The 19,297-nt window shown below is 40.0% G+C and overlaps 2 protein-coding genes across 4 annotated transcripts in view; one reads left to right on the top strand and one right to left on the bottom strand.

Moving 5' to 3' along the window:
* The window catches only part of DLAT (dihydrolipoamide S-acetyltransferase), a 37,720-nt gene extending 28,401 nt beyond the window's left edge, over nucleotides 1-9,319 (top strand). For all 3 annotated transcript variants that reach the window (XM_003253139.3, XM_003253140.4, XM_030828776.1), the window contains exons 12-14: nucleotides 4,937-5,099; nucleotides 6,109-6,245; nucleotides 7,476-9,319. In XM_003253139.3, coding sequence (XP_003253187.1) covers nucleotides 4,937-5,099; nucleotides 6,109-6,245; nucleotides 7,476-7,605 — 430 coding nt within the window. In that variant the 3' untranslated portion in view covers nucleotides 7,606-9,319. The remainder of the gene's footprint in view (nucleotides 1-4,936; nucleotides 5,100-6,108; nucleotides 6,246-7,475) is intronic.
* A 3,608-nt stretch (nucleotides 9,320-12,927) lies between these two features.
* Nucleotides 12,928-19,278, bottom strand: PIH1D2 (PIH1 domain containing 2). Its single transcript, XM_003253143.4, has 6 exons — nucleotides 19,087-19,278; nucleotides 18,042-18,249; nucleotides 16,723-16,846; nucleotides 16,122-16,367; nucleotides 15,519-15,784; nucleotides 12,928-13,131 (listed from the first exon to the last, which is right to left on the bottom strand). The coding sequence occupies exons 2-6, from the start codon at nucleotides 18,216-18,218 to the stop codon at nucleotides 12,997-12,999; spliced, it is 948 nt and encodes a 315-aa protein (XP_003253191.1). The 5' UTR covers nucleotides 18,219-18,249; nucleotides 19,087-19,278; the 3' UTR covers nucleotides 12,928-12,996.
* Between the last annotated feature and the right edge of the window lie 19 nt (nucleotides 19,279-19,297).

Genomic DNA, 19,297 nt, shown 5'->3' with positions numbered 1-19,297 from the left:
AAAAAAAAAGAGGACAGTTGGTATTGGATTTAGGGCCACTCAGATAATACAGGATGATCTTATCTCAGGATCCTAATTATACCTTCAGAGACCTTTTTCCAAATAAGGTCACATTGATAGGTTCCAGGGTTTAGGACAAAGATTTATCTTTTGGAGGGCCACCATTCATTCCACCAAACAGACTTTAGTCTTCCTGTTTTCAGCATTATTCATATTACTGACTCATGGAGAGTTTTCTGGAGCCTGGCAGAAATGGCTTGCTTAAGGCATTGACAGTCTTCCGTTAATTCAGTCAAGGCCTATTTTTTTTTTGGAGACAGAGTCTCGCTCTGTCGCCCAGGCTGGAGTGCAGTGGCGCAATCTTGGCTCACTGCAACCTCCGCCTCCTGGGTTCATGCCATTCTCCTGCCTCAGCCTCCTGAGTAGCTGGGACTACAGGTGCGCACCACCACGCCCGTCTAATTTTTTTGTATTTTTAGTAGAGATGGGGTTTCACCATGTTAGCCAGGATGGTCTTGATTTCCTGACCTCGTGATCCGCCTGCCTTGGTCTCCCAAAGTGCTGGGATTACAGGCGTGAGCCACCGCGCCCGGCCAAGGCCTGTATTCAACTATTGCTCCTCTCTAAACCCCTCTTCTTGTGCCATTCTGAGTTAGCCACTGTTACTGAACATACCTTTCAGTTCTCTCCTTCTAGGATGCTGTTTGGGCTTTCCCGTTCCTTGCTTTTAGATGCATTCCTTTTCCGTGCTGTGACCACCATGATGATCGTCACAGCAGCAAACATTCAAGGAATTTGTATTCCTTAAATATAAATACAGGGTACTTAAAATCTAGAGGCAGGAATTTTTTTTTAATATTCCTTTAATTCCCCTCTGTGCCAGCATATAGATACCTTTTTTTTTTTTTTTTTTTGAGGTGGAGTCTCGTTCTGTTGCCGGGCTGGAGTGCAGTGGTGCTATCTCGGCTCATTGCAACCTCCGCCTCCTGAGTGGGTTCAAGTGATTCTCCCGCCTTAGCCTCCCGAGTAGCTGGGACTACAGGCACACGCCACCACACCCAGCTTATTTTTGTATTTTTGGTAGAGATGGAGTTTCACCATGTTGGCCAGGCTGGTCTCAATCTCTTGACCTCGTGATCTGCCTGCCTCGGCCTCCCAAAGTGCTGGGATTACAGCATGAGCCACCATGCCTGGCCGCATGTAGACACTTTTTAACGCTTTAATATGCCATTTTACATATCATAAAATGTACCTGCTCTAAGTGTATAATTTCTTGATTTTTGTTAAAGGTACAGAATTACGCAGTTTTACCACAATCTAATTTTAGAAATTTCCATCACCCCCCCAAAAGATCACTCATGCTCATTTACAGTAAATTCTTATTTTCACCTTCAGCCCTTGGGCAATCTGTTCTAGTGCTTGAGTCTGTAGATTTGTATTTTCTAGACCTTTTATAGAAATGGAATTATAAAATATGTGGTCTTGTGCATCTGCTTTCTTTCACTTAACGAAATGTTTTTGAGACTCATCTATGTTGTAGCATGTATCTGTAGTTTATTCTTTTTTATTGCTGAATGGTGTTTAATCATATCAGTATACCTCTTTATCACTCACCAGTTGATTAGCATTTGTTTTCCAGTTTTTTGCTATTATGAATGATGCTACTATGAGTAGTTACATACAATTATTTGCGTGGACATATATTTTTATTTCTCTTCAGTAGATTCCTAGGAATGGAGTCATAGGGTAAAATTATGTTTAATTTTTAGAGAAACTTCTACATTATTTTTCAAAGTGGTTGCACCATTTTACCTTCCCACCAATAGTGGATAAATGTTCCAGTTTCTCTATGTCCTCATCAATATTTGTTACTGTGTGGATGTGAAGTGAGAGCCATCTACTTGTGAGAATATCTCGCTTTATTGCACTTTGATTTATTGTGCTTTTCTATAAATTGAAGGCTTGTGGCAACCCTCTGTCAAGCAAGTTGATGGCAACATTTTTCCAACAGCATGTGCTCACTTCCTGTCTCTGTGTCACATTTTGGCAATTCCTAGAGTATTTCAAATTTTATTATTATATCTGTTATGGTGACCTGTGATCAAGGATCTTTGATGTTACCATTGTAATTGTTTCAATGCCCCATGAACCATGCCCATATAAGATGGCAAACTTCATTGATAAATTTTGCATGTGTTCTGACTGGTTGATAGAATTGATAGAATTATCAACTAGCCATTCCTCTGTCTCTCTCCCTCTCCTTGGGCCTCCCTATTCCCTGAGACACAATAAAACTGAAATCAGGCCAATTAGTAACTGTACAATGGCCTCTGAGTGTTTGAAAGGAAGACTTTCATGTCTCTTACTTTAAATCAAAAGCTAGAAATGATTAAGCTCAATGAGTAAGGCATGTCAAAAGCCAAGATAGGTTGAAAGCTAGGCCTCTTGTGCCAAACAGCCAACTTGTGAATACAGAGAAAAAGTTCTTGAAGGAAATGAAAAGTACTATCCTGGTGAACACATGAATGATAAGAAAGTGCAACAGCCTTGTTGCTGATACGGAGAAAGTTTTGAGTGGTCTAGATAAAAGATTAAACCAGGTACAGCATTCCCTTAAGCCAAAGCTTAATTCAGAGCAAGGCCCTAACTCTCTTCAATTCTTTGAAGGCTGATAGAGGTGAGGAAGCTGCGTAACAGAAGTTTGAGGCTAGCAGAGGTTGGTTCATGAGGTTGAAGGAAAGGAGGCCATAATAACATAAAAGTACAGGGTGAAGCAGCAAATTATTCAGAAGATATAGCTAAGATAATTGATATCCCTCATCAGTTGGCAGCCATCAACATCAAGGCAAGATCTACCAGCAAAAAAATTACAATTCACTAAAAGTTCAGGTGATTTTTAGCATATTTTAGCAATAAAGTATTTTAAAATTAAGGTATATACGTTGTTTTTTTGTTAGTCGTAATGCTGTTGCACTCTTAGTAGACAACAGTGTAGTGTTAAGCATAACTTTTGTGTGTACTAGGAAATCAGAAAATTTGTGTGACTTGCTTTATTGCAATATTATTTTGGTGGTCTAGAACTGAACCTGCAATATCAAGATATTTCTATACTTAGATGAAGGGATTGAGGTTGTCTGTTAATTCTAACCAAACACCATTCATTTACTTGTTCATACACCCATTCAACATTTATTTAACATGTACTGTTTACTGGATTCAGTGGTGAACAATATAGGGAATACTATCCTTACTGTCTCAAAGGGAAGATGATTGAACAAGCAATATTATAATAATTTAATCAAGAAAGCAGTATTTGCTGTGTGATACCTTGGCTAGAGTCCTGTGGTAATTAATGAGTCATAGATGGTGTTTTTATTAGAGCAGTTCCCTGTGTTTGTTTGCAAGTGACAAAATCCTGCTCTAGCCAACTTAGGCAAATTGGGGGATTTGGTACCCATTGATCTTTTTGGAGCTTGTGCCTAGAATGAGCTGGAGTTCTTTGGAGGCAGAGCTGTGCCTTTGTGTGAAGCCTTAACTTTTTCTTGATTGCAGAACACGAGCAGGGGCCCTTACGCAGACCCCAAGGAGACCATGGATAAAATCCATGAATCCATGAGCTTGTGAACTTCAGTTGGGGCAGGGCGGGGAGGGCGGGGATATCACTTTTTTTTTTTTTACTAACCTCTACTAATATTTAGCATTTCTTCCTTTTATAAATGTAGAGAACAGATCAAATGTTAACAGTACTTGTGTCTGGTGACCAGTAAAAATCAGTTATTTTCATAACACATTGTGGTTGTATATATCTCAAAATGTTATTTTGTTCATCGCTGCTTCAAAATGATAGCCATTATTAGACCTGCAACAAGATCTTATTATTGAGTGAATACAGAAGCACATTTGTCATAATTTTGCTTTTTGAACTGTTTGATAACTGAATTTCAGTATAGTTTCTCTCTTTTTTGTAGTAATTTGAGTATTTTCAGTGTTAAAAAGGTATTCTGAGATAAGATCCAGATGCATAGGGGCACCTTCTGTAGAAAAGATTGGGACTCCTTACTTGATGACAATAGAAGATCTGATATTGTGTAAAAAAAAAAAAAAAAAAAAAAAAAAAAAACATTGGGAACCCTTACTTTTACGTTCTTCTGAGGTACCACCACCCATGTATCCTGAGCACTCCTATTTCTTGCTACAATGCAGTTCTTTCCCTTCACTCTTCTTTCATCTGCTCAAACTACCTGCAGAGACTCAGCTCCAGCCAATGTACTTCCACTCAAAATCCAAGGAGTTCTGACTGGTGGGGGTTTTTTTTCAGCTACATTCATGTGGGTCAAGGCAGATGGCAGGGGATGTTAGACGATATGTGTGAAACCACCCTACTGCTGCTGACACATTTCTCATTCTTTTTTTTTGTTTTCTTGGTGGGCGGTGGGGGCAGGGGCAGGGGCAGGGGCAGCGTTGGGGGACGGAGTCTTGCTCTGCTGCCCAGGCTGGAGTGCAGTGGTGTGATCTCAGCTCACTGCAACCTCTGCCTCCTAGGTTCAAGTGGTTCTCCTGCCTCAGCCTCCTGAGTAGCTGGGACTACAGTTGTGCACCACCATGCCCAGCTAACTTTTGTATTTTTAGTAGAGACAGAGATTCGCCATGTTGGCGAATCTGACTTCAAGTGATCCGTCCACCTCAGCCTCCCAAAGTGCTGGGATTACAGGCATAAGCCACTGTTCCCAGCCCTCTCTTTGATTTTTAATAACTACAAGTCAAGGAGAGGGCACAGCAAAATGTAAAAATTAGGATAGACATCATCTTTGGCTGAACAATAACACACATTGGTTCAAAAAATTTTTGAAGTAAATATAAGTATTCTTGCTTAATCTGGCACATAGGCTCTTAATAAACACTATTTTTTATTATATTTATTTTTCTTTTTAAACAGAAATCATGTCGTTGATGTCAGTGTTGCGGTCAGTACTCCCGCAGGACTCATCACACCTATTGTGTTTAATGCACATATAAAAGGACTGGAAACCATTGCTAATGATGTTGTTTCTTTAGCAACCAAAGCAAGAGAGGGTAAACTACAGCCACATGAATTCCAGGTAGGGTATTAATTATTGCTTTCTAATTATGTTATTTTTAAGGTTTGCATAATGCATTTATTGCGTTTTTCACCTTTTGATGCTGCCACGTAATTTTTTTTTTTTTTTTTTTTTTTTTTTTTTTTGAGACGGCGTCTTGCTCTGTCACCCAGGCTGGAGTGCAGTGGCATGATCTCGGCTCACTGCAAGCTCTGCCTCCCGGGTTCACGCCATTCTCTTGCCTCAGCCTCCCGAGTAGCTGGGACTACAGGCGCCCGCCACCACGCCCGGCTAATTTTTTGTATTTTTAGTAGAGACAGGTTTTCACCATGTTGGCCAGCATGGTCTCGATCTCCTGACCTCGTGATCCGCCTGCCTCGGCCTCCCAAAGTGCTAGGATTACAGGCGTGAGCCACCGCGCCCAGCGTAATTCTTTTTTTTTTGAAACAGTCTCACTCTTGTCACCCAGGCTGGAGTGCAATGGCGCAATCTTGGCTCACTGCAACCTCTGCCTCCCAGGTTCAAGCAATTCTCCTGCCTCTGCCTCCTGAGTAGCTGGTATTACAGGCATGCACCTGGCTAATTTGTGTGTGTGTGTGTGTGTGTGTGTGTGTGTGTGTGTGTGTGTGTGTGTTTAGTAGAGTCGGGGTTTCACCATGTTGGCCATGCTGGTTTCAAACTCCTGACCTCAAATGATCCACCCGCCTCACCCTCTCAAAGTGCTGGGATTACAGGTGTGAGCCACTGTGCCTGGCCTGCCACGTAACTCTTATTGACATACGGTTCTGAAAATAAAGTAAAATTCAATCATATATCCAAAAGAAGACATTGTCTGAAAATAAGACATTTTCCAGCTGACATTTTTGTTCATATTGTAATGGTTGTATATCTTCAGTAATGTGTATTCCGTTCAGGCCTTTCTTAAGACCTTGCACCTTTTTAGCTTAAGGTCTTTTCACAGAACATTCTTCAGGTTTTCTGATTTATGTTGACAAACAATAAATTTATTTTTAATATTTTTTTCCTCTAGGGTGGCACTTTTACAATCTCCAATTTAGGAATGTTTGGAATTAAGAATTTCTCTGCTATTATTAACCCACCTCAAGCATGTATTTTGGCAATTGGTGCTTCAGAGGATAAACTGGTCCCTGCAGATAATGAAAAAGGGTAAGTGCCAAAATGGAGGGGAAGTCGTAAGCTAATTTTTATTACATTATACACTTGTCCTGTGGTATCCTCAGGGGATTGGCTCCCGGAACCCCCTCAAATATCATAATCCACAGTGCTCAAGTCCCTGATATGATATGATGTGGTATTTGCATATAGTCTACACACATTCTTCTGTATACTTTATTCTTGACCTTATAATAATACAAAACCTAAACAGCACTTCATTCACATGGATCCAGTGTAGTGCCCAGTGTGCAGCAAATTCAAGTTGTGCTTACTGGAAATTTATGGAATTGTTTACTTTCTGGATATTTTGATCCATGGTTGGTTGAATCTATGGATTCGGAACCCATGGATATATGGAGGGTCAACCATACATACCTGTCTTTGAGTATCAGTGTTTTTTTTTTGTTTGTTTGAGATGGAGTCTCTGTCACCCAGGCGGAAGTGCAGTGGTGCCATCTCGGCTCACTGCAATCTCTGCCTCCCAGGTTCAAACGATTCTCCTGCCTCAGCCTCCCGAGTAGCTGTAGCTGGGATTACAGGCGTGTACTACTACACTTGGCTAATTTTTGTATTTTTAGTAGACATGTTGTTTCACCATGTAGGCCAGGCTGGTCTTGATCCTGACCTCAAATGATATGCTCACCTCAGTCTTCCAAAGTGCTGGGATTACAGGAATGAGCCACTGTGCCTGGCCAGAGTCTCAGTTTTATATATAGTTATTGGCATGCTATATTGTATCTTCAAATAAAATTATATATATATAAAAAATATGAAATTCTTCAAGGCAGAACTTTTCTTTACTAAATGCAGTTCATCCTATTTGAGGTGGAAAGCCTTATTTATTCTAGGTGAGGAGTCAGCATGCTTTTTTTTAGTCATATAGTAAGTATTTTAGGCTTTCTGGGACATATGGCTGCTGTTGTAAATACTCTGCCATTGTAATATGAAGGGAGGCATAAACAAGACAAATGAATTGCAGCAAATCTTTACTTAATAAAAACAGGCAGAGGGCAGGATTTGGCCCATTGCCCACCCATAGTTCAGGTATCTGGTCTGTTTCTTCAAGCTATTAATTTGAGCTAAAAGTATAGGAGACTGGAAGAGTAGATAGGAAATATTACCTGGTTGGGATTATAGGGTAGGAGTGAGCATTTGGGTGGTTACTGGCTGAAATGCAGTCTTTTCTTTCAGAATATCTAAAATGTCTTTATCTTTTTCTAGGTTTGATGTGGCTAGCATGATGTCTGTTACACTCAGTTGTGATCACCGGGTGGTGGATGGAGCAGTTGGAGCCCAGTGGCTTGCTGAGTTTAGAAAGTACCTTGAAAAACCTATCACTATGTTGTTGTAACTAACTCAAGAATTTCTAAACTCTCCCAGGTCACACCGATTCATTCTTATCAAGATATTTATATGTTATTAAACAGGTGGTTCTTTTTATTTTAACCAGTTATTTTTATTATTGAGTCTGTCCAGATAAGTTATTTATAATGGGCATTACTGAATTTTTAAAATGCCGATTACACCCAAATATCGTGCACATTTAATAATCAGACAGCAGATTTTTAGCCCTGTACTCTAATTAAGGGACATGTATGTGGCCTTGCCTAGCCCTTTGGTGATAAGTACTTCCTCTAGGAAATGTACAATAGGTAGAATTGTGGTTCCCTAAAGACAAGTACATAAAGGTAACCTGGATGAAACCTTGAAGTTCTGAAATTTAACTGCCTAAAATGTTCTCCTTAGATGTGAGAGAAAGATAAATCAGGAAAATTAATTATCTTGGGGGAAGGGCTTGAATTGAAGCTTTACTTTAGAATTTAACCCTGGTTTGAAATTTTCCATTACATGATCTTGGTTTATCGTTGACGGGAAGGGTAGAAAACTTCAAGGAAAATAAGTGAAATTTTAAAAGTCAGCATTTTCTTAGACTTCTTCAGCTGATTGTTTATTTTTCTATGAATCCCTACACATGGTTGTTCCCCCCCTTGAGATAATCTAAATATAAGCCAGCTACTTGATGTAAATGAGAATTTGTGTGGATATTTATTTAAACAAATGTGTAATTTTGAGTACAGAATTCAACAGTTACCTCCAAAAAAGAAACATTCTTAATATAATTTAACAGAAGTTCTGAAACTAAAATTTTCCAAGATTAACTGGTAGTTCATTGTAAATGAACCTAATGAACAGAATTTATTACTCCACTGTGGAAAATGCTATCAAATAACTAAGGAATATACATGGAATAAGTGTACATATGTAAAATATTGTTACTAGAGTTAAATATGTGCCAAAGTCCATTTATCCCAAGTCCTGTCTGAAAAGGAGGGGTACGTTGGTAAACATTTTGGAGTGCTTAAAAATGCCAAAAACAAAATGGTAATTTCTACTTTGATAAAGTAAAAAAGTTAAATGTGTGTAAAAAAGTGTTCTGTGTCCTTCTACTCCAGCATCGTCTCATGTAAAATAAGAAAGCCCTAAAATACTGTTGGAGAGAAAAAATTAACTAGGTTGCTACCTTATTAGCCTAAATACTTTTTTCCATTTTGTTAGATTTTGCCTTTCTTTTGGAAGGAAGGAAGGAGGCGATATTCTGGATTATAAAAATGAATTGGGAACATTGTCACAATTCCAGACTTTCTATTTATGTGTTTTAATAAACGTTTGAAATTATTTATGACTACTTAAAATGAATCTGACCAGTGCTTCCTTGTATATGTAATATTGGAGTTAGCCCCTGAAATTTGCTTTAAGTGTTTCAGTGTTGAATCTGTTTCTAAATATTCATTATTACGTGGTGCACAAGTGACACTCCATATATTCCACACAGACTTTCACCTTTCTGTATTATTAAGAAAATCATACATTAATCTGATTTTTCAGTAATTAGTAATTTTAGGTTGAAGATTATCCAAAAGAAACAAGCTTATCACAAGGGACCATCATCAATATGATCCAAATCTGGTTCAAACATTCAAAACTTCAAAGATAATTCATCTTTCACTAATGCTTGTGGTTCTGTTGTTCCCCTTGAAAAAAAAATAAAAACAGTTGCCTTCTAATAAACATTGTTGAGTTAAAAATTAATCTGAGCTATAATCTAAATCTGGATTCAGTCTCTTACCAGAACTGAAAGAAAAAAGTTAGAAGTAGTGCTTTTGGTTCATATGTGATTATTTAAAAATTAAAGTATAAATCTTCAATATGTCTGGTTTAATTTTTGATCTGTTGCTAATTATTTTCACATTTAAATTATTTAGATCTAGGGACAGCCATGTATGTATAAGCTCTCAATACAGATAAATTTTGAGTTTATATAATTGGTAAAATATGGACTGCATTTAGGAGAATATAATCTAACATATTTAAGCTCAAAGAGTTCCTGAAGCACCCCGTGTTGGGGTGTGGCACTTATTACCAAGATGGAAAGTGTGGTCTGGTTCTGTTAGGTGATTTATTCCCAATTCTGAAGCTTGTGATTGTGAAGTTAGGGTATCCCAAGGCATAGTCTAGAAAGGAGTAAACCAGCACGTTAGAGAGATAGGAGGAATGTTCATCATGTGTAATGCACAAGTCCTGGAATACATGGGGAAATCATCATCACTACTGGTAAGTGATCTAAAATGAAGTCTGTAGAAAAATCTGGTCTCCAAATTTATTTATTTATTTATTTATTTATTTATTTATTTATTTATTTTTTGAGACGGAGTCTCACTGTGTCGCCCAGGCTGGAGTCCAGTGGCGCAATATCAGCCCACTGCAACATCTGTCCCCTGGGTACAAGTGATTCTCCTGCTTCAGTCTCCCGAGTAGCTGAGATTACAGGTGCCCGCTACCACGCCCAGCTAATTTTTTGTATTTTTATTAGAGACAGGGTTTCACCGTGTTAGCCAGGATGGTCTCTATCTCCTGACCTTGTGATCTGCCCACTTCGGCCTCCCAAAGGGCTGGGATTACAGCTCAGCCACCGTGCCTAGCCTCCAAATTTCTAATTTTGAGAAAAAGGAATCTTAGTAAGATTCCAGTTTAAACCAGTCCATAGTTCATTATCAGTTAATGCCCTTACTGGGCCCCATTTTGTTTTTTGTAGGGAGGAGAAGGTAGAGCCGTTTTTATTAATGTAAAATGAGTGAGAATATTTTGGAAAATAACTAGAATGTAAATTTTACCACTTTATTAGGTCTTGATGTGCATTTTAATGAGTATACAAACAGATACTGATGTAAATAGCATCTAGGTGCTGAGTGCAAGGGTAGAGATTTAATCCTATGTGGTTAGGAGTTTTTAGGAAATACATTTTGGTAGTGATTTTGTAGGAGTAAAGTTAAGGTGAAGGCACTCAGTTTTTTTGAGGGGTGAGAATAGGTTTGTTAATTTTAGGACATGATGCAGTTCCAGAAATTTTTCAAGAGATAAATTATCCTGTTGCTAGTAGAATTTAAATCCAGGCCAGGCCTTCAAAAAGGAGATTTGAGGCAAGGAAAAAAAACAAAAATCCGGACCAGGCTTAAGAAAATTATATTTGCTTTTAGGCCAGGCCCAGTGGCTCACGCCTGTAATCCCAACACTTTTGGGAGGCCAAGGCGGGCAGATCACTTGAGTTCAGGAGTTTAAGACCAGCCTGGCCAACATGATGAGACCCAGTATCTACTAAAAATGCAAAATTTAGCCAGGTGTGGTGGCAGGCGCCTGTAATCCCAGCTACTGGGGAGGCTGAGGCAGGAGAATCACTTGAACCTGAGATGGGGCAGGGGTAGGGGGCAGAGGTTGCATTGAGCCAAGATTGCGCCACTGCACTCCAGCCTGGGTGACAGAGCGAGACTCCGTCAAAAAAAAAAAAATTATATTTGCTTTTAAATGTCATGTATCAGTTATTTCTGTTATACAACATTAGTTTCTATAGTTAAAAAGTTTTAAAATTAGTAAGAACTTTGGCCTGTATGTTGAACTAGAAACTTTATTACAAGGATAATTAAAGGAAACTTGTATCTAGAAAAGATAATTAACAGATGTTTAAAGTCTGCATATAGCTTACTTGATGTATAAATTGGATAGTTGGTAACTTTGTATTTCAGAGCTTAGAAGGGATGGATGATAGTTGAAAGTATATCACTTTTGTACTTCTGATCATTTCTTTAGGGGAAAAGCACTTGTCCCAATGTCAACTACTTTTTTTGTTCAAATATGAGATATATCTTGTAGGCCGGGCGTGGTGGCTTATGCCTGTAATCTCAGCACTTTGGGAGGCCAAGGCAGGCGGATCACCTGAGGTCAGTTCGAAACCAGCCTGGCCAACATGGACAAACCCTCTCTACTAAGTATACAAAAATTAGCTAGGGGCGGTTGCGGGTGCCTGTAATCCCAGCTACTTGGGAGGCTGAGGCGGGAGAAACGCTTGAACCCAGGAGGTGGAGGTTTCAGTGAGCTAAGATTGCACCACTGCATTCCAGCTTGGGCAACAGAGCAAGATTCTGTCTCAAAAAAAAAAAAAAAAAAAAAGATATATTTTGTTTGCTGTTACTATGTCATTGTATCCAATCTATCGGCAAGTCTATATCTGATACTAAAATGTCTGGCCGGGCAGCTGGGTGCCCTGGCAGAGTTGTTTAACTGAAGTACAGAGGTTAGGGGCTGAGCGCCGTGGCTCACGTCTGTAATCCCAGCACTTTGCGAGGCTGAGGCAGATGGATCACTTGAGGTCAGGAGTTCGAGACCAGCCTGGCCAACATGGTGAAACCCTTTCTCGACTAAAAATGCAAAACTAGCCAGGCGTGGTGGCACATGCCTGTGGTCCCAGCTACTAAGGAGGCTGAGACAGGAGGATGGCTTGAACCTGGGAGGCGAAGGTTGCAGTGAGCTGAGATTGTGTCACTGCACTCCAGCCTGGGCAATGCAGCGAGACTCAGTCTCAATGAAGTACAGAGGTTAAATAGGCTTGAATATTATATTTGGCCCTGTATTTTTATTGTTGGAGGAGACTCACTGATATAGCCTACCCTGGTAATAAAAAACCTCTTGCATAGTCTGGAATTTCTTCCGGATAGAAAAATTTACTAGAGACTTTTTCAAGCAGTAAACCAAGAGTTCTCACTTGTTACTTGGAAACAATTAAAATTTTCCCAAATTATAAGTTACTTAAGATATGTTTAAAACAAGTGTGTCATAGCAATAGTTTTTAATTCTGGTTGATGTTTATTTGAGAAGAAGTGAGTTAAAAAATATAAGACGTGACCAGGCGTGGTGTCTCATGCCTGTAATCCCAGCACTTTGGGAGGCCGAGGCAGGTGGATCACCTGAGGTCAGGAGTTTGAGACCAGCCTAGTCAACATGGCAAAACCCCGTCTCTACTAAAATATAAAAAAATAGCCAGGCGTGGTGGTGCATGCCTGTAATCCCAGCTACTCGGGAGGCTGAGGCAGGAGAATCACTTGAGCCTGTGAGGCGGAGGTTGCAGTGAGCTGAGATCGTGCCATTGCACTCCAGCCTGGGCAACAAGAGCGAAACTCAGTCTCAAAAAAAAAAAAAAAAAAAAAAAAAATATATATATATATATATATATATATATATACACACACATATATACACACATAACAGGTGAAGAGAAAATCTCAGTCAAAATGAACTTAGAAAATAATGGAATTGGTGTTTAAGATAAACTACTACCTCTTTAGCCAAAATGAAGGTCCTTTAATTCACATGACTTTAGCACTGAAAACCCAAAACATATGATGCTCTTCTTTTACACCAAAGGCATTGTGATGATTAGCGTGGATTTTTCTTTGATAAATTTTGCTGTGGTCATTTCAGTATCAATAAGTTTTGGAAGATTCAGATGTAATCTGTACTTCTCAGATACTTCAATCAATAAATCATCCTAAGAATAATAAACCAAGAGATTTATTTCCTGCTTAAAATTTGCGATACTAACTTATTGTTCCCAGTTATTCACTCATTTCCCATAAAAAGATCCCATTTGTTGCCATGTGACTTGGAATGAGCCAAAAATTACTGTTGTAAATCCCTTAGATTTTAAGGTGGTTACTGCTGCTCACTACATCACATGTTAACTGATACAGTACCACAGTAGAGTGTTGCCATCCTAAATTATGTGGCTGACCAGCAAACAGCAAGGAAACTTATTGGAGCCTGGAAAGGTAGTGATCCATGTTTCATAATGATGAAGCCTTTAGTGAAACTATCACAGTAATTTGGATGACAAATACTCTGTGCCTAGTTGATTTGTGGCTTTAGGTGAAGAAGTAGGAAAATAGATGGTTGGTAATGTATTGGTTCTGTTCACTACATTTAACAGGGTATTACAAGAAAGATGAGCTTAGAATGGACCATTTTGCAAGTCAAAAGGGAATTGGCTGAGTGTGGTGGCTCACACCTGCAATCCCAGCACTTTGGGAGGCCGAGGGCGGGTGGATCACTTGAGGCCAGGAGTTCGAGACCAACCTGGGCAACAAGGCAAAACCCCGTCTCTACTAAAAATACAAAAATTAGCCAGGCTTGGTGGCACATGCCTGTAATCCCAGCTACTCAGGAGGCTGAGGCAGGAGAATCGCTTTAACATGGGAGGCAGAGGTTGCAGTAAGCGAGATGGTGCCACTGCACTCCAGCCTGGGCAATAGAGTGAGACTCTGTCTCAAAAACAAAACAAAACAAAACCTAAAAGGAACTTTATAGACCCCCAAGATTCCAAGACTCAATGACTGAAAAGTGGAACTAATTTTTATTTTCAGCAAGTAAGGGATAAAATTGAGAAATTACTTTTATCAACCAAGCTGATTAAGGCAATATAGAGGCAAAGATTAAATCTTTATGCTCTTTGTTAAAACCTCTGAATTTTTTTTTTTGGAGACGGAGTCTCACTCTGTTGCCCGGGCTGGAGTGCAGTGGCGGGATCTCAGCTCACTGCAACTTCCACCTCCCGGTTCTCCTGCCTCAGCCTCCTGAATAGCTGGGACTACAGGCGCCCACCACCACGCCCGGCTAATGTTTTTTTTTTTGTATTTTAGTAGAGATAGGGTTTCACCATGTTGCCCAGGCTGGTCTCGAACCCCTGAGCTCAGGCAATCCACCCCACCTCGGCCTCCCAAAGTCCTAGAATTACAGGCGTGAGTCACCGTACCTGGCCAAAACCTCTGAATGTATTAAGGTGGACTTCAGTAAATCCTTACATTTGGCTAAAATGACAGCAATTAAGTCTAAAGAGACAGGTAAGTCATGAAATATGGGCAATGTCTAAAAAGGAATTATGGGTATCACTGACTGGAATCAAAATGCTACCAGCCTGGACTAAAAGAAACTTCAAAATTTAAAACAATCCTTTGAGCCCCAAGATTCCATGAGCAGGAACCAGGCCAAAAAGGCTACCTAGCATATAAAAATGGCACATTCTCCAATACTCTTCAGATGTGGCCAAGGTGGATAGTGGGAAAGGGAAAAAAAAGAAAACATCCTCCTGAAGACTGAAGCTAAAGGTCGTGGAAAACAATGGAACTGGGGAGCTAGGTAATTACAGAACTTTCTCAAGGAACCTAAGTAAGAACATCCTCTACTTCCAGAAAAGGAGCCCTCACAATGTCTGCTTACTAGGATTTCAGAATTGCTGTGCACCAGTAGCTGTGGTGTGCCTCTTATTTTTCCCATTTCTGAATTGAGATGGTTAATTATGGTTATCTTCTCCCCATTCCACACTGCATGACGGATGGGACTGAGGGAGTACATAACTTTTTTTACACATCTTAGTCCATGGTTCAAGAGGAAGAGAAAGCAAAATTCTGTCCTTTGGACTCTGATACTGGGATTGGAGGTGTTTTCCTTCTAGAGAGAAGCAAACATTTGCAACCAAGAGTGTAGACTGGTAGACTGTAGGATTGACTCTAACTATTTGCTCTTCTGTAAGAGGATAGTACATCCCTGCCATATGACTTCCTGTGACTTGTGAGAATACACTTCTCAGTCCTACTGACGTAGAATTGGCCTTGTGACTTACTTTGGCCAATGGAGTGTGAGTAGAAGTGATATCATGAAGTGTCATGTCTGAGTAGAAGTATTACGATCCATTGCATGGTTTGATCATTTCTATTTTCCCTTTGCTGAGATGTGAATGGCACATCTCAGAAGGGAATTGCTCCTTCACCGGGTAACCTGAGCAAATCATTGTAAGCCCCTGAAATTATGTAGTTTGTTACTATGGCATAATATAGTGAATGCTGGCCAATAGAAATTTACAGTGTTATCTATTCAACTTACCTCAGAAACACTAAGGTCACAGAGAGAGACAGAATTAATACCAGGTAATTCAACTTTCAACTCAATTTTCAGAGGTTTCTCATTGTGATCATGCACAATTTTTAGTTCATAGGCTGGCATCTTCATCTCCACCTGGATTTCAGTACTGGAAATCTCTTCTATCAGACACACTGCTTTGCCTGAAACTTGGTCTTTTGGCAGTAACAGTCGAGGAAAGTGATCTGGATTGCTCATAGTACTGCTTCGTATCTGTCCAAGAGTTAGTTCTTTATGAAAAAAAGGGTGGAGGGGAGATAAACAATAAATCTACAACATAAAATACTATGAGCTGTAATATATGTGGTGTTAGTAGAGATGGCAGATAAGGCTGCAGTTAAATTAGTTTGGGAATCTTAAGCCAAAAGAATCTTAAACAAAGAATTTGATTGAAAAATTTTCAGGATTTAAAAATCAAGGATATGATATTTCTAATATTTAATATTTGCATTTTTCTATCTTAAATTTCTCACCTTTTAAAATAGAGATTTCTAGTTTGCAAAATGTATACAGGATCCAAAAACATCCTAAAGCAGTTTAATTTTCCATTTACAATCATCAACTTACCCCTTCTCATTTTTTCTCTTAAATCTATGGAATCAGTTTGGATTCCCATCAGATTTTGTTTCATTCTTTGAATGCTTCCTTTTATTCTAAATTTGGTAATATGGTAAGATTGTGAGAGGGTGAACTGGAATTTCTCCTCAATGCATTTCATGGCCATCTGAATTAACTGATTTTTTTTCACTTGGTCCTTTTCTGCTGCCTGAAGAACATCAGGATTGTAGGCAACATCAATGACTGTGTAAGCATCTGTGTGTGTAATTGAAAGGGTATGAAATGAAGACAAATTGTTGCACTAATGATACTGTCAGGCAATATATTAAACCATATTCCTGATAAAGCTAGAGAATATTCCTGTATTTTTCAGAGGTAATCACAGTAGTGCTACAGCAATTATGACATTTCTTGGCACTTTTACATGGGTTAAAACAGCTCATCTTATTACAAAAGTCAAACAGTATTAAATTTGCATAAAGGTACACTAATTGTAATTATATTATCACCAAATAAAGAATTTTACTTGAAATGTTCTCAACCAAGTAAAATCTTGTCCATTCCTAATAAAATTTTTACAATGTGCTTTCTCTCCCTTAATTATTTGTACCTGATGTCTCAGTTGTATCTTCTGGTTTGCCAACAGTTAGAGGTACTGGATGAGTGGTTGACTGGGGAGCTGGGATCCTTGTCCACCGACACAGGTTGATAAAAAGTATTTTTTCTTTTGGTTTCTGGAAAGCAAATAATTTTGCATATCTCAAAACCTAGTTTAAAACCATTTAGGCTGGGCATGGTGGCTCACGCCTGTAATCCCAGCACTTTGGGGGGCCGAGGCGGCCGGATCACCTGAGGTCAGGAATTTGAGACCAGCCTGGCCAACATGGTGAAACCCTGTTTCTACGAAAAATACAAAAATTAGCCAGGTGTGGTGGTGGATACCTGTAATCCCAGCTACTCGGGAGGCTGAGGCAGGAGAATCGCTTGAACCCAGGAGGCGGAGGTTGCAGTGAGCCAAGATTGTGCCATTGCACTCCAGCCTGAGTGACGAGAGTGAAACTCCATCTCAAAAAAACAAAAACAAAAACATTTTAAAAATAATATCCTAAAAGCCACTCACCACAGGAATGAAAGAATTTTAGGCTCCAAGTAAGTCATTTCATGTATTAAAACTGCCTTTGATTATACTGTTGTTACTTGATTTCCCCAAGGCTGCTGGCTTTTAATCAGGAATCCAGACTGGGGTGATGGCTCACGTATGTTACCCTAGTACTTTGAGAGGCCAAGGTAGGAGGGTCGCTTGAGGCCTAGGAGTTCGAGATTAGCCTGGGAAACACAGGGAGACCCTGTCTCTACAAAAATAATTTAAAAATTAGCCGGGTGTGGTGGTGCCCACCTGTGATCCCAGCTACTTGGGAGGCTGAGGTGGGAGGATCGCTGGGGCTGCAATGAGCTGTGATTGTGAGCTGCGATTGTGCCACTGCACTGCAGCTTGAGCGACAGAGCCAGCAAGACCCTATCTCAAAAAAAAAAAAAAAAAAAGTTTGCCAGGTGCGGTGGCTCATGCCTGTAATCCCAGCACTTTGGGAGGCTGAGTTGGGTGGATCACCTGAGGTAAGGAGTTCAAGACCAGCCTGGCCAACATGGTGAAACCCCGTCTCTACTAATAATACAAAAATTAGCTGGGCATGATAGTACACACCTGTAATCCCAGCTACTTGGGAGGCTGAGGCAGGAGAATCGCTTAAATCTGGGAGGCAGAGGTTGCAGTAAGCCAAGACCACGCCATTGCACTTCAGCCTGGGTAACAGAGCAAGACTGTCTCAAAAAAAAAAAAAAAATAGCAATACCTAAGTGTAAAGTATTCTCTGGTTATTCTGGGATCATTTCATTCAAGACCTCCCCATCCCTGGCACCAACTCGACATACCAAAATCCTGGTCTGTAGACAAAGCTGTGGTTCTGGGGCAGCACACAGCTGTTTCCCTTCTTTCAGCTGCTGCTGAATAAACTTCTCATAGCCCTCAGGGTCACTTTCAGCTAGATCATCTAGGAGGTTCCAAAATTGAGTAACTTGGGTAAGCAGACCCTTTGAGGATGTCTCCATGACTGATGAGTGGTAAATAATTTTCTTAAGCCTGTGGAAAGACATAACTTCAGAAGAAAACTGTCTGTGTAATTATTGATTCATTTCTGTTTTGGGGAGGTGGAATGGGCCAGGAATTGTTTTGGTGAAGTTAGGACTTAGCATTTGTGTCTAAAAGGTTGTGGATCAGCACCATTTTATGTTTTCCTTATTCTTTAATTATCTAGTACCTCTTCCTAAATTCTCACATTGTCCTATAAGATAAGGCCTTACTTCTACTTGGACCCTGACAAGTCAGAGTAATCATTTTAAGTCTGGGTTTCCTGATCTTCTTGTTCCAACACCTGACTGGTGGCTCCCCAGTTCTGAAATTGCCAGAGGTGTGTGTGGGGTGAGGGCCACATGAGACTTCTTTAATCCTCAGTATAGTTTAGTAATTCAAAGCATGGACTTGCGAACCAGAATGCCTAGATTCCGGTCTTAGTTCTGTCTCTCACTAGCAGTATGACCTTGAGCAATTAATGTATATGTGTGTGTGTGTGTGTGTGTGTGTGTGTGTGTGTGTGTGTATATTCCTCTTATTTGTTCTGTTCAAAATGAAGACGATAATACCTCTATCATAGGGTTCTTGCGAGATTAAGTAAGCTAATAGAGAGGCTGGGACACTTCTCTACGTCTTCAGATAACTCTCCTTAGCCTCTTCTCCCATTGGAGACGTGTCCCACAGCATCTTTAGAATGAGGAAAAGAGGAGGTTTAGATTCTTCAACTACTGTTAAGGGTTACGCTAAATGGGAAACTTAACTAACGGGTAATCATTCCATAGGTCTGCAAACCCACTTCTTCTCTCATTTCTAACAAGTAATCATTCTATAGGTTGGCAAACCCACCTCTTCTCTCAGTTCCTTGACAAATCGCGACGCCTGTTACCAGGGTAACCAGCCTGGGTACAACATCTAATTGGGTCCGGGGAGCTTCAGGCAGAAAAGTCTCTTCATATCTAGTTCCGGAATGTCCCCCTTCTGGTGCCAGGCTTGCTTTTCAGTTGGGCCTGACCCACTTCTCTTCCAGGAAAGCGCCCGCCTCCCTTCTGCACCCGTC

The sequence above is a fragment of the Nomascus leucogenys genome, chromosome 15 (genome assembly GCF_006542625.1).
Source record: "Nomascus leucogenys isolate Asia chromosome 15, Asia_NLE_v1, whole genome shotgun sequence".
Classification (NCBI taxonomy): Eukaryota; Metazoa; Chordata; class Mammalia; order Primates; family Hylobatidae; genus Nomascus; species Nomascus leucogenys.
Note: the sequence above shows the minus strand (reverse complement) of the source record. Positions and strands in the feature narration are given on the sequence as shown.